At 35.6% G+C, this 20288-nt stretch overlaps 1 protein-coding gene across 4 annotated transcripts in view; it reads left to right on the top strand.

The window, feature by feature from the left end:
* The window catches only part of IQUB (IQ motif and ubiquitin domain containing), a 114495-nt gene that overhangs the window by 76203 nt on the left and 18004 nt on the right, over window positions 1–20288 (top strand). For 2 of the 4 annotated variants that reach the window (XM_073238499.1, XM_073238500.1), the window contains exon 13: window positions 942–5420. The exons of 1 other annotated variant lie outside the window; for it this stretch is intronic. In XM_073238499.1, the coding sequence (XP_073094600.1) occupies window positions 942–1124 (183 nt within the window). In that variant the 3' untranslated portion in view covers window positions 1125–5420. Of the gene's footprint in view, window positions 1–941; window positions 5421–18419; window positions 18624–20288 lie in introns of those variants that run through there. One more of the 4 variants, XM_073238501.1, reaches the window with a different exon arrangement.

Raw genomic sequence — 20288 nt, forward strand, 5'->3', positions numbered from 1 at the left:
ATAATGGCCAGAGACTTGTCACATGGCCACCCATAACTGGAATCAAGGCTAGGGAAACTGAGTGCCTCACAAAATATAAAATCATGCCCCTATACAAAATCAGGCCTCTCAATACAAATGGAAGAGAGAATGAATATTGGGTTAGCAACCAGCAGTCTGCCACTCTCATCAGAAAACAGATTGTGTTATAATATGGCAATGTTACATAACAGATAAAGTTCAAAGTAGACGTTGATTAATTAAAAATTAAGAACAAATAAAAATGGAAAGGCAGAAAGAGTTAATAAAGACAGGAAGGTTTTCTGTTTAGAAGACATAAGAGAAATAGAGCCAGGGACTCATAAGGTGGGAACATAAGGTAGTAAAAAAGGTGACCAAAGAGAAGTATACATTGTCACAACACTAGTGTGGTCTTTACTTTGAACTCTGGAGATAATTTCAGAACTCCGTACATCTTAGGAAAAAAAAATTCAAGTTGGTAATTGTATCAGTGTTGAAATAGACTTAAAAAGAGAGAATGAACATGATAAGTGCATACATTGAAAAATAATGAGGCTATATCTTACGGTGCCAAGAGACGCATATATGAAAAAGAGCCTGACTGAACATTCAAGGAGTTTTCCTTATCACGCAAGAGATTCTCAAGCACAAGTAAAATTCAAGGCAGAATGAACTAAATACTACAATTGAAATACATAAGAGTGCTTGCAAGTATGGAGGAAGGGGGGATTTGTTTGAACTCTGGTCAGAGGAAGAATCAGGAAAGGCTTCAGGTTAAAGCAACGTAAAAGCTGAGCCCTCGAAGATGATAGTCAGTGTGGGAAAAAGTGTATGCTAGGATGAAAGAACTGATAAGCAAAGGCACTGAGGCAGGAAACTGTTCTTACTTGGCAAAATATATCTGTGACATTTAATAGAATTTGATTTTCTTTTCTTTTCAGGCATATGAACCCTTGTTTATTCACAAGATCAAACACAAACATATCCTGGCTAAGAACTATTTTTCTCAGATCCCAGTGCTGGCTTCATTTATACTTGATGATGGTGAAATAGATGAGATCAGAAAGAAATATCATACAGAAACACCACCTAAGATTATAGAGTCCCTGATGCCCAGTCTTTAGAAGATCCAGGAGTATTTGTTCAACAATGAGTATTTCTGTTCACAGAGCTCACACAACATGGAAATAGAATTTTATTTTTTTATTGGTTTCATTTGTTTTTGTTCTTCAAGCATTATAAGCTGTATGAAGAGAAAACTGATTAGACAATTAGTCTTAAATTGAAATGGTTTTATTCCTGAAATTAATATTTTAAGGTAGAAAGATTTTCTTTTCTTATTTTTCATATTAAATTTTTTCAGAAATTTTAGTGCATCATAGTTAAAACCAACAAACAAAAGCTAGGCTTAACTCTCAACTCATTTTAGATAAAATGTAGTTATAGGAGAATAGTAAGTATATCATGGGAGGAAACAATTTTAATTTCTTGAAAATCTTTACAGATTGGATAAAAGATGCTATGTTTTAATAAGAGGATTTGAATCTTCACTTTTTACCTTCTACTTTCACCTTTCATCCTTCTCAAAATTCCAGTAGAACAACTGAAACAATTATAAACAAACAAAAAGTACATTCTATGCCTGAAAATATAGTAAACAGTGGAACTATCTTTTATCCTATGGAAGAAAAACTCCTAATGGGGCAATGGGGGAAGTATAGGAAGTGGTCAAGTAAACTGTAATACTCCCTTTCATCAGCAAGCCAAAGGAATAACCTTGACCACATGCATGTCAGGGATTTACAATGATGAACAAGGGTATGTGAATCAGTCTTAAACAGGAAACTGATGGCACACTCAAAATAGGAAAATTCAAAGAGGGTTTATTTACAAAGGGACTTATTATAAAGTGTGGCCAGTGTGTAGGGAGCCGGAGGAATAGTGCAGGAACCCAGGGCCAGTGTTCACTAAGCTGTCTGTACAGTAGTCTCAAATGAACCTAGGGAGCGAGAGGTCTGGGAAACTGGGAACCCAGAGACTATAAAGAAGATAATTAAGAGGATCAGTGACCAACTGTCAGGAGAACAGCCAGTCCTTGTTGATCTCATGACTAGGGAAGTAAGTACTCTGAGCTCATACTTCTCCCTTCCTCCGGTCTCCTGCTTGTGTTTCCCACTGACAGAACCCAAAAGGAAAGCAGAAGTCTGCTGGCATAATTCATGCAGCTGCAGGTCCAAGAGTGGAGTAGATAAGGGGCAAAGTGGAGCTGGATACCTAACTAGAGAGAAAGAATTAAAAGTGAATATCTGCAACTCAAGTAGCACTATTTCATACACACACACACATGCAACATAATTATATATAAATGTAAATGCTATACAAGATATATATTATATAACACAAATGCTGTATATAAGATTGTAGACAAGGGGGTTGGGGAGAATTTTTCTCCTAATTCCAGTCAGCAATTAATGAGGCTGTTCTCCCAAGTTTAGTCATCAAAAGAATTCAATCTAACTACTAATATTTGTTATTCATAAATATTTACCAGCATTTTAGCAACAGATATTCTAGTATGTCTACAGTTTTTTTATTTAGCAAGAGCAATTGTTTTTAAGGAACTAAACATCAAGGAGGGAAGTGCTATAATTCTGTTAGTTTCAAGGTTTCAAGAACAGTTCAGACATTCAGAAACTTACTAAACAATAAATTTGAGCTGGAATTAGATCGGAGGCCATTCCAGTCACTGAGAAACAGGTAACAATTTAGCACAGACAAAAGTGGGTTTAAATTGGGATGTAAACAACCATATTTTCACAAGATGGTTCAGGATAATGCTCTGTCTTCAGACAAGTATGGGCTGGGGAGGCAGGCAGTGAGGGGGGAATAATCCCAGGGCAAATAAAGGACTTCGGGAATTCTCCTTTTGCCCTAAGGGTGAGACAACTGACTAGACGGGCATTTGCTTATAATAGTGAAAGACTTGTAGAATACAACTGTGAGGGGTGGGCCAACCAGAGCAATTGATTCCTGGATGAAAGGGTCAGTGCCTTAATTTAGGGCTGGGAGAATCACCAGAAAGAGGGAAAAGGCATCTCAACAGCAGAGAGGCTTTCCCTAATAAACTCAATTTTCTGGTAAACTTTCCATCCATTTGTAACTACAGTTCCTGTTTTACACTGGTATCCAAAACTCTATAGCAGAGAAGGCTAGACTTGGAGTTGTGTCGGGCTAGAGAGCAGTCAATGGGGTGTCAGGTTGCAGCCTACAAGAATCCTAACTCCAGGTTACTGTAAAGCAGCAACTAGTTAAGCAGTTAAGTTCCCCTGTCTTCGTAGGACCTGCATGCCTTTAATTTATGACCTGATGAACATACTTCCCCTGGCCCACTAAGAAATGAAAACCTATTCCTTTCTTTCTACTTTATGAGGACTTATATTATATCATATCGTATCATATTATATGGATAGAGGCCAAAGAAATATTATAGAACAAAATTTTATATTCCCAAATTGCAAAAACAGGCTGATCAAGAACAGTCTCCAAATATGTAAAAATTCAAAAATCAAAAAGGGACCCTTCTGAGGAATTCTTATATATATATATATACACACACACACACATATATATATATACACACACACAAATAAGATAGCACTTTTCATCTTTTGGAGGAAAAACAATACCAGGACAATTGCTTTTAGTAAAATTAACAGTTGCTGAATTACTAAAGTACAGCAAGCACATTGGTGGCACTGAGCAGCAAATTTAATACCTGAAAGTAAAGCTTAAACAGAAATTTGGTGGATTACCTCAAGATAGTCCCCTAGAATCAGAGGAAAAGGACAAAGAGATGAGGATGATGTAGAAAAATAGTAAGTTTAAAGACTTTGCTCTGTCTACCTGAGAAGTAGCATAAACCTAGAATGGAGTAGAAAAAGAGAAACAAATAGAAAAGAAAGAGTTAAAGCTAATTTCCCTAAGTTAAAAAGATAGAATATTTCACTGTATAAAAAGTCTACCAAGTACTGGGAACATTAATATAGAGACACATATAACACAGCTTTTGTGGCATATCTGAATTTCAGGAATATTGGACAAGTTTTATAAGCATTCAAGTTGGAGGAAAAGAGCCACAAGAAAAAAAATGGCATAGATCTCTTCTCCAAAACTAAATGCCAGAAGATAAGGAAGGAACATTTCTAGTGAAGGATTTTGGAGTTTGAGGGTAAAAAAATGACCTAAGAATTTTATTTCCAGACAAAGTTCTTGTGTGTAAAGACAACAGGAAGACGTTAGGCAGAATATCATCAGTCTGTGTACCCATTCTGTGCTCCAGCTGGCTCAGAACCGTGGAGGGAGGGCATGGGCGTGATACTGTCCAGGAGAGGTGGCAGTAAGCACTCCAGCCTCAAGGCCCTCATGATTTGTATGGTTATGAGGCAACAGAATGAACAAAAATAATTCCTCGAAGTCTGTAACTACAAAAACAGGCAAACAAAAAACCTGAAAGGGATAATATGAATCTATGAAAAACAATGCCCTGACTATTCCAATAAAATGTTGCTGGAGGAGAGTTCAGAGGGAAAAAGGGCTCCACATTTTTAAGGAAAGAATGGTCATCAGATATGTAGGGAGGAAAGTAGATATTCCAATATCTCGTTGATATACCTAAAGGCAATCACTAGCAGAATGACATGAAATGATAAATTCCACATTTCTAGAAGAAAAGGAGAATCAACAATGAACTTGAAACCATTGTGAAATAAAAGATTTTTGTTTTTTATTTTTTACGGTTGACAGGAAGTACTTGGACGACAAAAACAAGATAAAAAATACCATAGTGCATAAATCTGCATAGGTTAAAATTAGCTAGTAAAGGATAGTTATATTGTATTAAAGAGTGGACTGTATTCTGTGGACTGAATATAGGCCCCAAATGAAATGACACGTGAAGGTTAAAAATAAAGGTATTTAGTAGAGCTATCAATCATATGCAAACAGATAACAACAAAACAATTGGAGGCAATATTAATATCAAGGATGAAATTAAGAAAAATAGCAGAGCAAAAGAAGTTACTTTATCTTATGTTACATACCAAAGTAGGTTTAAGAATAATGTCAGCTGGGAACAATTCCCCATAGACTTCTCATGTTTCTGTGTGTCTTTAAAGCAGAGGCAACCGTTCTCCTTTTGTACACACTTATTTTCAAGGATATTTATATAGCAAGCAGTCTTGGAAGATACAGTGTTTACCATTCCTGTAAGAGATTCAGTTTCTAAGCTGGGTTCCTATCCTGTAAAGAAGCTCACTGCGTATGTATTATGTCATCTGGGCTTTGTGTCACTCTGAGGGAATTAGGGCAAAATGCTGATATTCTGCTATTCCTGTGAACAATAAACTGTGCTTTATTTCTGACCTAGTAGTCTCCTGTCTGCTACACTCATTTATGAAACTGGCTGGCAAACTTCTTAGCTTGTGATGAGGATAGCATCTTTTAGAATTAGGTTTAAATCAGGTTATACTACATAACGTACATAAAAAATGATCACTTTTCATCCCTTTAACCTTGGACTCAATGGCTTTATAGGTCTTACTACAGGAGGGAGAAATTCCTCCGAGCACAGTAGTATTTCAACTGAATTGGAACTTTAGACTCAAAGCAATTCTTCAGAAAGTCCAAATGGTCAACTAAGTGTGTCTTCCTAAGTAAACATCATAATTTCCACTTTCTACAGGTTGAGAGCTACAAATATCTGGTTTAGAAAGAAAATTTTCCACATTTTTTGTTATAATATTGTTTTATTCTTATCATATCTCACAAGTAAGAAGCCCTGGCAACTTCAAGTGATATTCTAAGTAGTATGCCATAGTGCTCTATTAGATGCAATATCATGCTTTATGGAAATAATATTGTTTTATGGGAATAAGGTATTTTTATTCTATAATGGGCCTTGTAAAACATATTTTGGACTCTAAAACTAACACAAATTTTGTAGAACAGTAGTATGTGTTTAAAAATAAAACTTGTTAGAGGGAGAACTGAAAAAGTTTAGTAAAAAAAATAATGTATTGGAAGTTCATGGCTTGAGAAGAATGTATATTCTGTTGGATGATGTAGACCGTAGATGTCCATTATATCCAGGTGATTGATGGTGTCCATATATGAGTTCAACTATGTCCTTACTGACTTTCTGCCTGATGGATCTACCCATTTCTGATAAAGGGATGTTGAAATCCTCAACCGTAGCAAGCTAATCCTAATTCCTCCCTCCCATCCCTTGTATCATTGCTGTCATTCATTTCATTTGTATTTAAGCATGTGCACACACACACAATTGAATACACTGTTGCTATTATTATTTATGAACACACTGTTACCTGTTAGCTCAATTAGGAATACTGCTCCAATAGGTTGTGATTATCTGTGTTTGCCTGTCATTCTCTCCAATATTGGGAGCAGCGGTTTGTCCTGTGTCTTCACTTCTCTTGTCTAAGAAGAGTTGATTTTTCTGTTTGTTCAGGTTTTATTTGTTAGGACAGAGTGGGGACTTCTAAGTTTTTACATGCTGGACTAGAAACCAGAATTCCCCTGTATGTGCTTTGCTTAGAGAAAATTCTGATAATCCTTTTACTAACTTAATTACTGCAGATTTGTAAAACCATTTCTTTTTATACAACATCTAATACACATAAAAATAGACTGAAATGTTATCAATGAATGTCAATACACCTATATTCAATTTTCAGTTTAATGATTCAGGAGGAAGTATTTCCATTACAGTTTCCATAAATGTTATGCATATGTATAATCAGGAAAGGAAAATACATACTAAACTATGAAACTCTCAAATATGAAATTTGTGAAGACAGTTAATGTCTGCTTTTCACAGCATCTTGTGGGCAGCTGTTACAAGTTGTTTGTGAAACATAAACTGAATTTCTTCCCTTCTATATACAATGTATAATTAAATTGGAGTCTCAGTAAATACATACTAAGAATGGTTGTTCTCAGATTCTGGCATTTTTATTTTTATATCGTGTTGAAACTGAACTTCAGAGCATATCAAAACTGAATTCAGTGTTTAATCATTGCTGATCAAGTGACTTGGTATGAAAATGAATATAGGGAACACAGAAGCAAACTGATGCTGAACAGAATATGAAAATTTTGCACAAGTCAGAAGTCTGCATTTTTCTGACTCTCCAACAAAGTAATATACTGGAGTTTGGTATCTCATGTCAGTACTGGATTTATGAATTGAATTATGTACAAGAACAAGAAATGAATGACTGAGGTTGGGTTATTTTTTCCTAATAGCTCTTCAAATTATTTTATCTGTACTTACAAGCCTATCCTTTGATAATATTCATTTTCATATGCTGGATATTCTCCCTGGTTTTCTTCTCTCCCTTCTCTCCCCTCCTCTTACTTACTCTAATCCTACATATTTTTCAAGGTCAGTCCAACTTCATTCATTCATTTACTCATCTATTCAACACATGTATCTTGAGTTTAATATGGTCTAGGAATTATGCCTTGGTGCCACAATGTTAAGTAAAATACTATCCATGCCCACAAGGAACTCATGTAGACAGACAGACAAATACTTGGAGTCTTTCTGTGCCTTCTCTTTATATAAAGTAAGGTTGGCAATACTTCAGCTGCAAGACTCTTAAGAATCTGGGTGTATATGTAAAACATATGGGACATAGGGAGTATTAAATATTTGTTAAATGAAGGATTAATGTTTGCTTGCTTTACATGTTTTTAAGACAGCATAATTTTCTGCCTTTAATTATTTCATATGCAGTGTGTTGGTGGAAGACATGCATAATTAGGTTTACCCTCCAATGACTGGTTATTTTCTTAGTGGCCTATGTGGTTAACTGGAATAGTGGCATAGTGCTGTGGGTATTTGCCCAACAGCCATTGTATCCCAGTTTGACCAAGAGTCATCCCTAGTCCTTACTATTTCCTTTTATGCAAAAGAGTCAGAGCTCTGCTTTCAAGAGGTGAATGTTTCAGGCATTTAAAGTGTGAACAGCTACTGCTGATACTTTGCAGCTATGGATTTTACAAGTGCTCAAGAGGTTATTATGAACTTTCTGTGACACGTCCTCACGAACTTCCCCATCTTCTCAAGAGCTTTATCTGCAAATTATTTTTGCCAGTCTCTCTCCTGCACTCAGTTTAGCTTCCTATTAATGCTTGTGTTTGCCAGCTTCCATTGGTCTTCCTAACCTGTAGTTATCTTTCCCAAATTAGAGGCAGCTGGGCAATTTTAGGAAGACAACAACTTACTAATTCTCTCTTTTCTAATTGTTATTCTTTCAAACTTGAGACTGATTTGGTTTTGAAACAAAGAACTGTATGTGGTCTGAAACTTTTAAAGCTTCATTATTTTACAAATATTCTCTTAACAAAGTGAAAGTTTAAAAAATACCAATTATTAAAATAAAAAGTATTATGTACATTGTGATATCTCTATTCTCCTTACTTGTTTTTAAGTTGATATGAATAAAACCAACTGGAGTCAGCCTCCCATTGTGAGTAAGAAACTATTTAATTTCTATTATGCACAGCAAGTAGCAAGAAAAGACCCTTGAGTTGAAAAAGAATTTTTTAATTGCTTTCAGATAAAGAATTCTTATTTGCTAAACAGAATCCCCAGCTGTTTTATATTGACAATGTATTTATCTAATTGTTTTCTTTGGAGAAAATTGCAGAGATATTCACTATTTTTAGAACAAATTTAATGTCTGTTGTTTTTTTCCCAGCTTTTTAATTACATCATTATTTGACCTAAGTAATTTTGATCTGCCTTTTAAGCCATCTTTTCCTTGTGAATAATGCTAATGGAGAAACTTATATAAGCCAGAATGCCACATGCTGGTCAGACTCTGTCCATGAGGAATGGAAATGCAGAGTGGGAAAGTGGCCTTGGGTATATGACAAATCATAACGGTACTTTGTCTTAAAAACATCAATGCACAGTAAAAATGCTATGATAAGAAATAGCAAAAATAGTCGTTCTTTTAAGAAAAGCTGTATTTTACAAGACATAAATTTGACAACCTATGACTCAAAAAAGGATTCCAAATCTCCCAATATACTTATAGTTGCAGTTTTTGGTTTGCAGTGGTTGAAGCATACATTGTTTATTTTTATTGCATCATTTTATTATTGAGGTAAATTTTGTAAACAGTGAAATATAGATCCTAAATATATACTGAATGGATTTTGAAAAATGTGTGCACCTGTAAAACCAGTGTGACAAGTTACAGAGCATTTATATACCTCATAAAGTACTTTTGTGGCCCTGTACCGCTGATGTCTACCCACCATAGACAATTGCCATTCTGATTTCAATCATCAAAGATTAGCATTGCTAGTTCTTGAGTTTTATACAGGCTCTTTTGTGCCTGGATTCTGTTGCTCAATAGAATATTTTCAAGATTCACTGATGTTTTTGAATACATCAACAGTTTGTTGATATTTATTGTTGAGTGATATTTTATTTGGATTATTCCTGGGTTTTTTTGTTCTTATTTGTTTTGGCTATTACAGATAAGCTGCAGTGGACTTTATTTTATCCAGACTTTTTTCTGGACATATGCTTTCATTTCTATGGAGTAAATATCTAGAAGTAAAATTGTTAATTATAGGATAGGTGTTTCTTTAACTTCAGCAGGAAGTGCTAAAGTTTTCCAAAATGGGTTGTATTATCTTACACTTCTACCAATAATGTATAAGAATTTTACTTGCTCTGCATCTTCACCATCAGTTGGTAATGTAGGCCTTTTTGTCATTTTAGTGAATGTAAGGTGGCATTACACTGTAGCTTTAATTTTGTATTTCTCTGATGACGAATGATTTTGAGCAACTTGTCATGTTCATATTGGTCTTTTTTATGCAATCCATTGAAATGTGTTTAAGTGTTTTACCCATACTTAAATTGGGCCGTTTATCTTATTGTTTAGGTGTAGGTGTTCTTTATATATTCTAGATACATATCCTTTCTCTGATACATGTATTGTATTCACATGTATTGTGGATATTTTCTCCCACTCTCTGGCTCTCTGTTTAATTTTGTTACTCATGTCTTTTCATAAGTGGCAGTTTTTAACTTATTAAAAGTACAATTAATCAACTATTTCTTTGGCAATCAGTACTTTCATAACCTCTCTAAAAAAAGTTTGCCTTTCCCAAAATTGAGCAGATATTGTTTTCTTCTACTTGCTTTGTAATTTTAGTTTTACATTTAGGTCCTTGATCCATCTTGAATTTATATCTGTATATTATGTGAGATAGGGATTGATTAAAGTTTCTGTTTTTAATAGCACTATTTGTTGCAAAGAACTTCCTTTCTTCTTTTATTAGTACTGTGATTTTCTCTGTTGTTTGCTATTTCATTGACGTCTGCTTTTGCTTTGATTAATTCATTGTTTCTTTTTATTTTGGATTAATTTATTTATATTTTCCTAGTTTCTTTAAGTAGAGACTTAATTAATTTGAAACTTTTTTTATTTCCTCATACAGCCTTTCATGCTATAAATTTCCCTCTAAGCAGTGCTTTAGCTTTGATCAACAAATCTAATATGCTGTATTTTCAGTATCATTTTATTTTATAAAAATACACAATAGTCAAATACTTTCTTTGAATAAGAGCTGTATTTTCCAAGACAAATATTCAGTTACATGTCTTTTATACATCTGACTCTGTGTATGTTCTTCAGATTCACACATACCCTAAAAGCACATTTCTGAGGAGAAAAAGAGGCAGGTTTTTATATGCAATTAATTATATGTGTAATGAATAATTTGACTTGGGCCATAAAAATGATTTCCTCTAAAATAATGTATATCACATTGAGTGAATTTGTTAGATTTTTAAAACTACTCAATCGAAGAAATAAGAGTGTTCACTCAAAGTAAATTTGGTTTAGTAGTTATCTATAAAATCCAAATGATGAATGTTTTCAACTTTCAATATCAAATCATTGTCTCTCTCTCTTTCTCTTTCTGTTCTTTGAATTGTTCTGATTCATTATAAGGGAGGCTAAATATGCCTCAGAAAAGTTCATATTTGTTGAGAAAGATTGATCATATCCCTGGGAAGGAGTCCCAGTCAGGAAACTAAATAATGCCCTCCGTGCAGCAGTCTGTATTTTCATTTGCCAGCATTACTCAAACAGAGAAGTGCAGCCACAATTCACCTGTCCAGAGCCAAAATGCCAGTTAACATTTCTGACGTCAGTATTTGTTACTCATATATGTTTGTCTCATATACACAAACACTATCTATGATAATGTAGCTAAATTCCAGAGGTTGAACAGGAGATCAAACTCATGATGTTATTGTATTCCTAAACATGTCTTTTATGCTGGAATGTACATGCATACCACTGCTAAAGGACTAGAAGGTGTTACTGAAAGGTACTGAGGAACATTTGAGAAGACTGTGGTTTTAGACCTGATGCTGCATTTTACTGTGTATTAACTTGGATAAATTAACTTAAGGTTAATTTAAAATAACATGTCAATATAAAATGACTTTAAAATTTACTTCTTATTTTGGTGAATGTAAAGTGGCATCACACTGTAGTTTTCGTTTGTATTTCCTGATGACAAATGATGTTGAGCAACTTTCCATATTCATATTGATAATTTTCATGCATTCAGAAGCATTTATGGATAAGTAACTCAATTTCTCCATTTTTGCAATGAACCATTGGCCCAGATAATCTCTATGGTGCCTTGCCTCTCCAGAATTTTATGCCTATAATAAACACAAATTAGATCAGAATTTGGATGGGCTCAGGAAAGGGGTAATGTCTGAAATGTTTCTCATCATTCTTCAGCTGTGGTTGCTTATCTTTTCTCCCAAACAGCACCACTGGGGAACTTTGTCTCCCAGTCATTTCAGTGAGTGCCTTATGGGGTTTATGGAGGAAGAATGTGCATGGATTGGGAAACTTTATGTACCCGGATATCAGGCCTCCAAGAGCTTCATGCTGTTAGCCTAGCCTATACTTCGTAATTTGCTATTTATTAAAAAATAGGAGCTGATGTTTTACTGGCATCTGTGATGTCTGATAGCATCTACCCTAGATAAACAAATGCTTCTCCCTGCAGACATCTGTCCTCAGATTTCTGGTTGGTTGTTTGCTCTGTGCCCTCTGTTGTCTGATTGGTTAAAGAACATTAATTAATTAATCTGATGTTTTTCTAGCCTTTTCTTTGTCTCAAGAGTGGACATGATGCTCTTTCCAGTTGTCAAGGTGAAACTGAAACAAAAGCAATTTGACATTCATCATCCTCTTAAACACCTTTTCACCTGTTTGATGTGTACATCATATTTTCTCAGTTCTACTGCCGTCACCATAACTTTATCTTGATACAATATATATTAATGCCTGAAAGTCTTTTATTGGTCACACTCATACTTTGCAACAAAACATTCATATAAGTTGGAATTTCAATTTTTTGACTATTTCACTTAATTCCTTAAACTCCTGAATAGCCTGCCAAAAAGCATATAGTGTCCTATCTTCAAAAATTATTTTTAGTGATACATCAGTTAGAGATTCAATTAGATTTTTCTTTAATTTTGTACAAAGCAAAGAACTAAAAACAACCTGCCTTGCACTAGGAATTTTTACTTAGTCATAATCATTCACTTTTCTGATTCTGAGAATCAGTAAGACTTATCAAATGACTACTAATTGTATCTATCCGTTTTTCACATAGAGACTTAAAAAATTTTTTTTTTTGCTTTTTAAGCCAATATACCGAGAGAAGTCTATGAAAATTAAAATACTGTTGATTTCAAAAGATCTTTACCAATACAAAATTTTGGGTAAGAATACTTTTTATTGTGTTATATGTTTTAGAAATATTGAAATTTAAGACTACAGATGATAGATTTAACTCATTCAGTTTGTGACGGCTCTGGAACACATTACTGGCATCTCCTGCTGTGAGGAGCCCAGTTGGCTGATGGCCCGAGGGCTGCTCTTTGGATCCACTCCTGGGTTTGCACTGAAGCTGTACTTGCCTTGGGCAGCTCCCAACCAATGGTGCCTGTGATAGCGCCACGCCGTTCCGGAGACTGTGGTATTCCTCTAATCGGCAGCTTGGGCTTGGGACGCTCCAAGTGCAGTCAGAACTGCCTCAACTGCACTGAAGTCAGGCTCTCCCTCCCCTGCTCTGCCTCCTTCCTCTTCCCCTTTCACAGGTGTCGGAGCTGCACTGTAGTCCAAAGGCTCCCTTGACAACTCCTGCTCCTTCCTCTTTTTCCTCCTTTGATTTTTTTCCCCCAATAAACCTCTTGCATGTCTAATCATATTGTGGCATGCTCTTCTTGGAAGACCTGAAGTAATATAAATTTCTACATAAGGTCTGCCATATAATATAATTAACAAAGCCAATCTTCACGGTTAATACCATCAGCCAAATCAGACTTCATTTCTGTCAGAAAGTCTGGCTCTCTTTTTCAATTTACATATACATGCTAATATGAATTTTCATAATACAATAAAAATGCCTAAGATAAATTATGGAATATATCTCATAAAAAATTAACAAAAGCAGTTGATTAAGGATTAAAATGATATAAGCACTAATGTAATCAATATTAACATAACTAATGTTATTAACTTCTTGAAAGACTGAAAGGAATAAGTTTATATGTTATCATTTATTACTTAATTTATAATAATGCATTGTATGAGTAGCTAATATTATTTATAAGCAAAGAGGATGCTAAAAGGCATAAAATTTATGAAGCACAGATGATGCTAAAAGGCATAATATTCCTTGTGTAAACGGGTACACATGCATATATTAGACTGTCAAGTTCAGCTTTTAGGAATAATTTTAAAAATTACATATGACAAGTCAGAAATAACTCCATTAGTTTCTTTAGGTGGTAAGATTAAGCTTTTCCTATGTATTAACAAAATAAAGAAGTATACACTATAAATGAGTTGATCCAGCAGCCACTATGCATTTTTATGTATTGTAATAGAAATTTGTAAATATTTAACGTTTTATAAGGTGAACTAAAAGAATGCATATACTTAAAAATTTAATTATGTGTACACATTATGTGTGTATATATGATGAAATGTGTATGTATGTCTATATACATTTCATTATATAATTTGACAAAATTTGTTCTTAATTGTATTACCTTATTGCATGCTTTAATTATACCAAGTTTAAATGATATCACCTTAAATTTGCAATTGCAGGTTTCATTTGTTGTAATTAGAATGATGTGGTACTTCTTGCTCTTGTTTGGTTGTTTGGGGGTTATTTTCATTCCACCTAATTGCCCATTCTTTGGAGGAATACTGAGGAAAAATAGAGAAATCCCCACAATTTGAGTAGGAAAAATCCATTTTCAGCCTTTATATTTTCTTTCATATTGCTTTGCATGCACTTTCTTTAGTAATTAATTCTTTTATAATAGTTTAAGGATGGAGAGATTAAAGTTGTAAAGGAGACTCATCACAAGCACTACAATACCCAATTTCTTCATTTTTACCCAGAATGACATGATGCAGGAAGACAGGAAGCTTTTATTGAAAGAGGTTTGATGTGCTTCTATTGCTCAAATGAGGTTTCCCAATAACAGTATTTGTAATTGCCCCTTAGTTTGTTATTTTGCAAGTTGTTACCCTTTGGAACAATGTGCTATCATGAGACTCCTAATGGCCCAGGGCATGACTTCTAGTAGGAAATGGGATATTGTGAAAAAGGAGATGGAAAATAGAATCTACTTGATGCTGTGAAAGAGTGCAACTGCATGTTGGGAGTGAGAAACCAATTCCTTTCTAACTATTGGTGTCATTACATCGCTTAAAAATCCTCCTGTGCCCTCCTAACCCCAAGGCCAAGCTTTCTTCAGGTTGAAGATTGCTGATTTTGCCTCCTTTCTCATACTATTACTGGACCTTAATTATTCTTGAGTACAAATGCTGGAGCCATCACTGGCCTAACTTCTACAGACGTTTGAACCTGTAAGTCCATAATACAGTCAGAAGAGACAGGGGAAAAGAAAAAAGGAGAAAAAGAAATTGAAAAAGAAATGAGAAAAAGGAAAAATTCAAATATCAACCATCATAGAGAGATTACACATACATATACAGACACACACAAGGATGAAGATAATACAACAACTATGAGGTACAATGCTTAGTAGTTTAAAAGTACTTGGTTGAGATAACTTTTGCATTTTGATGTGAATGTTAGGGTGGGAGTTATAACTTTCTTTGAAATATTCACTGGCTCATTTTTTCTCAAATAGAGGGTCAGTTGAAAGCACCAAGGAACTTTATAAAACACAGAGTCCAATCCTTTTCTAGACCCAGTGAGGCAGAATTTCTGGAGTATCTAGAGGCACTTGAACAACCTATTGTTTCTGTGTAGCATTGTACTTCACAAGACACTTTCCATGTCCAGGAAACTGGAAGTGCAATGTGGGAACACTGAGGGAGGATGACAGAGAAGGAAAGAAATAAAAAGAAAATCCCTAAGAGTTAGAAAATGAGAAAATCATGATAGAACTTGTTTTTGTGGTCCTATTTAAGAAAGAGAACCAAGAGAAGACCCATATGAATGTAGACCTTTTCTGTGTTTGAGGGATAGAGAAGAGAAACACTCAAATGGGTGTGCTAGGGTGCTAGAGGGACTGACGAGGGAACAGTACACAAGGGTCGGAAAACATAGCAGCCCCAATCAGAGAAGAAACTGGAAGGTTAACTCTGCAAACAGAAACCTTTGTCTACTTCAAAAACATGCCTGGACCTAGATGGCTCTAAAGAGTCTGCCTCCCATCCTCCTCAGCCTCATCCGGGAGAAGTGGCCTCCTGCATCCAGCCCTCGCTTTGCCCCACCTAAGCTGGGGGTGGGGTGGGGCGGGGGGGGGGGGGAGGAGCAAATTATCTAAATTGCTGCTTCTAGGGACTTTCTCTTTTCTGTCCACTGCTCAGTCCCAGATACTACTTATCATCTCATAGTTCCCCTTCCTGTTTCAGATTTCTTTTCAATACACTCACCATCTATGTCTGCTTAGCTTTCTATTTCCATGGCGAGTCTTTTTTTCATGATCGATGGAGGTGCACTCTTATTACCTGTCCCTTAATCGGGGAATGAGTTCACTACTGGGAAGAGCACTGGAAATAGGCACTGGGCTAGTGATCAAGTGCACTTTCCTATTTCCTATACTGAAAAAGCAAGAAGTAACCAATACATGAGTGTATGTGGCTTCCAAAAAAAATGCTTTCACTAATGAAACCTCAACACCTTCACTTGTTAACACTTTCATGGTCTACAAGCCCTCCCTGCTGGAAAATATTTCTCATTGCACAGAGCAGGCCTATGTCCTCTGTTCCATTGTAAATGAAGGTGGAGAACCATTTTTACCATTATTTGAGTAATAACTTCTTATTTGATACTTAGAAATTTCACAGTTAACTTTTCACATGATGTTTATACTTTATTTCCACAGGTATTGTTATAAATTTTCTATTTTTTAATATAGACACACATGACCATACTCCCTTTAACTCCACCTGTATTTTATAGTAGGTCTCACAAGCGAGTTTTTGCCAGTCATTCTTGATTTCAAATGACAAAATACAGGCTACTTGCTATGGGTATATTGACTCATGCCTCCTATTTCTTCTTGAGTTCAAGTCTGCACTTGGTTCCTCTGCAAATCTTATTTGAAGATAAATGTTCAGAAAGTATATCTAAACTGATGTGAGGTTAAGTTTTTTTAGCACAAGTGATTTTTTAAACCTCTATTCCACTATTCTTCACTCCAGCTATTAAAATTCATAGCAGCAAACTCTCTTAACACTGGATCTATGTGGGTTGGAGGTAAATTTAGGCCTTAATGGAGGATGTCACTCACAGGCAAGATAACATAAAGATGGTCTCTTTGCATTTGAATTTTAAAGCACTATGTCAGGAAGAAAGAAATACTGCCAGTGTAAATTTATGTATGGATACAGCTTTTGAATAGTATCTTTAGAATCAACATATGGATCCCAGAGATCCTATAATAAGCTTGGATAATGAAAGATTGCTTATTTTTATTTCAGTTTATTTTTAAAGGTGAATTTATACATTTTAATATCCATAAGAGCCAAAACTATATTTCCACAGGAGAAAGACATGTTTGGGAATCCAAGATCTTGAAGCCAATTATCTGCTACCAAATTTAAACTTGTAAGATGATATCATTTGACCCTCTGGGAAAACAATATTAAATAGATAAATTTGAAAAAGTGCCAATGATCTGCAAAACCAATCCGTTTATTCTAGTTGTGTAGTATCTCCCAGATAGGGCAGCAGTAATATTATAAACTTGATTTTGACACATACAGACACACACAAAAAGTTTAATAAATAGTAAAATGTTAAGATCATTGATCTCTGATGTGACCAAAGATTATTTTCCTTTTTTTCATAATGTATTCAAGATTTCCTCACACTCACCTTCCATGTGCATGTATTAGGTTAAACCCCAAGGAACTGTCAATAACTCATCATTTTGAACTTGACAAATGACAAATCATGTGGGTCAAGCTAATATTACAAGCTAATATACTTAAGATATCAGTCAGTTTAATTAGATTCAGCTATGATGAATAGACAAAAAATAACATGAAATATAGTGGCTTAAGTAAGATAGATATTTATTTCCTTCATTTAAAAGTTCAGAAATAGCATAAGGTTTGTAGGGTAGTTCAGCTCAGGAAATCCCTTTGAACACTGGCTCTGTACAGTGCAGCTCTTTTTGCAGTGGCCCAAAATGGCAGCCCGAGAGCCAACCACCATGTCCCACTTTTAGTTAGAACAACAGAGACAGAAATGAAGAAGTAAGGGACAAAAGGGTTGCAGTAGCTACCTTGTCAATTAGGATTTATAGACGCTGCCACTCAAGACTTCCATTTCTGCTCTTTTGACAAGAACTTAGCCACAGACCAAACCTAGATACACAGGAGCCAGAGAAGTATAAACTTCGTTCTGAAGGACTGAGTGTCCCATTGAAAACTGGGGATTCCAGATTGTGGTATAAGAATTATAGAAGTGCAAGTACATTGATTAACGGCAGCCAACACTAGGCCTCAGTGTCCGGTAGACAGTAGGGATGAACTGAAATACACACATTTCATCTAACAAGGGCAACTGCTACTCAAGTCTTCTGATTTGTCAAGAGTAGCCAGAATTCTGTACATTTATGTGAACCTTCCCAGTGTGTAAGTGTTGGGAAATAACTTAAAACATTTAAAAATACTGTGCAGGCCAAATGAAGCACATCTTGCTTGTCTTTGTCTTCCTTCCATCTAATCTGTGTCTTTCACCCCTATTGCTTTTCCTTTCCCATCCCTCTCCAGGTGTCAGATGTAGAGCTGAAGTGGAGATATTTCCAGTGTATGCTCCTTGAAGAACAACATATACCCCTTGTTCTTCCTTTCAACAGCAGTTCCTAAGGTTAAAAATGCAATAAAACCAAACCAAGGAAACTTGGTTGAATCTCACTTATAAGTAATCTTTTAATAATTTCACTCTTTGATTAAAAAATGCCATCCTTTACTACTATGAATAATAGAAGTTAATTTAGTATTTTCTATGTGAAATACCATTCTGTGTGGTTTTATATGGATGGAATCGCTTAATTCTCAAAACTACTCTGAGACAGGTTCCATTATTAATGCATTCTACAAATGAGGAAAACAGAGGCTTAATGAGGTTGAATTATTTACTAGGATGACAGAGCTGTCTCTCCACAGAGCCATGCTCTTAACCATGACACTAAATTAGGCAAGAGCCCTACTGGGCAGAGGTGCCAGATGAAATATGGAATGTCCAGTGAAATTAGTGTTTATTTGCTATATTTTTATTTTTCTAATTCTGGCAACTCTATTCTAGGGAAAATTCTTTGGTTTTATGTGCCCCAATTCATTTGGCGTAAGGCAGCAAATTGAAGAGAACTTTCACTAGAACCAGAAAAGTTATTTATTATGCATCTATTTTAATCAACTTTTCTCCTGCCCATGCCTTTAATTCTCAAAAGCCTTAAAGCACAGCAAAACAAAGCCAAACAGAATATAGTGAAATCCATTAATGGTGTTTTAATTTCACTTTTAGCTGTGCTTATCTTTATAAATAATTTACATCATTATAATGATTTTAGCAACACAAGCTGTTTGTATTATGTTCAAACAAACTTACAAAGCCCTACTAGGGCAGCAGAAAGTATCCTGCCTCCCAGTTTAGATTCCCTGACATCCTCTGTTAAGTGTCTGACATTTTTTAATAAATTTAGAAAATCTATGTGCTAGTGCTCCAGGGAAACCAACTCTTTAGGTCAAGGAGGGGAGTCAGGTCCTGTTTCACATTTATGTGGAATTTATTTCTTGTTCTTGCCAAGGCACCAAGGAAAACAGGACTGGGTCCGAGATCAGTAGAACAGAGGGAGGGGGAGAGGGAGGGAGAGAGTGTGTGTGAGAGCTGGGTGAGAGAGGGCCGGGAGGAGCAGATGGAGATGTGGTCATCTGGGAGAGGTCCTTCCGGCAGGGGGAAGGCAGCGCCTCTCCATCCCCCTCAGTATGTGCCAGGAAGAAGCTCTTTGAGTGGTGCTGTGGCTTGTGCTTGCCAGGCTGACTTAGATTCCAGGTGCGTTTCTCTTTCTGCTGTTAATTTTACTTGCCATGTCATCGTTCTCATTTTTAGCCTCCCCTTTTTCTTCTTTTGGAACTGATCACTTGTTCACTACATCTATCTCCAGGAGATTTCCCTGCAGTTATTGTGGGAGTCAGTGTTTGGGAAGAGGACAGGCATGGGATTTCACAAGTTAGTCATTCAACCAGAGTTCTGCAATATTTTTATCTTTAACATAATTTATTCTAGCTACAGTATTTGGAAGCAAATGTTTACTTTTTTTTTTAAGCTCAAGTTTGAAGTAGGACTATGCATTCCTCCTTTTCATGTTTCATAAATAAACCAGAAGCATTTCCTATTGGATTTAAAAGCCAAAATGACTTGCCAAAGGGCCAGTGCTAAGCAAAGTTCAGAACCTGACAAAAGTGATGAGGGCTCCCTTTCACCCTCCCACACCAGAGCCTGACTCCCCCATACCATATTCTCTTTTCCCCCCGGGAACTTTATCCAGGTCTTCACGTTTTCTCCTACTTGTCAGATCATTTGTTCACCTATTTATTTATTAGTCATTTTGCAAGTAATTACTGCGTATCTATCATGTG

Source organism: Manis javanica, chromosome 6 (genome assembly GCF_040802235.1).
Source record: "Manis javanica isolate MJ-LG chromosome 6, MJ_LKY, whole genome shotgun sequence".
NCBI lineage: Eukaryota > Metazoa > Chordata > Mammalia > Pholidota > Manidae > Manis > Manis javanica.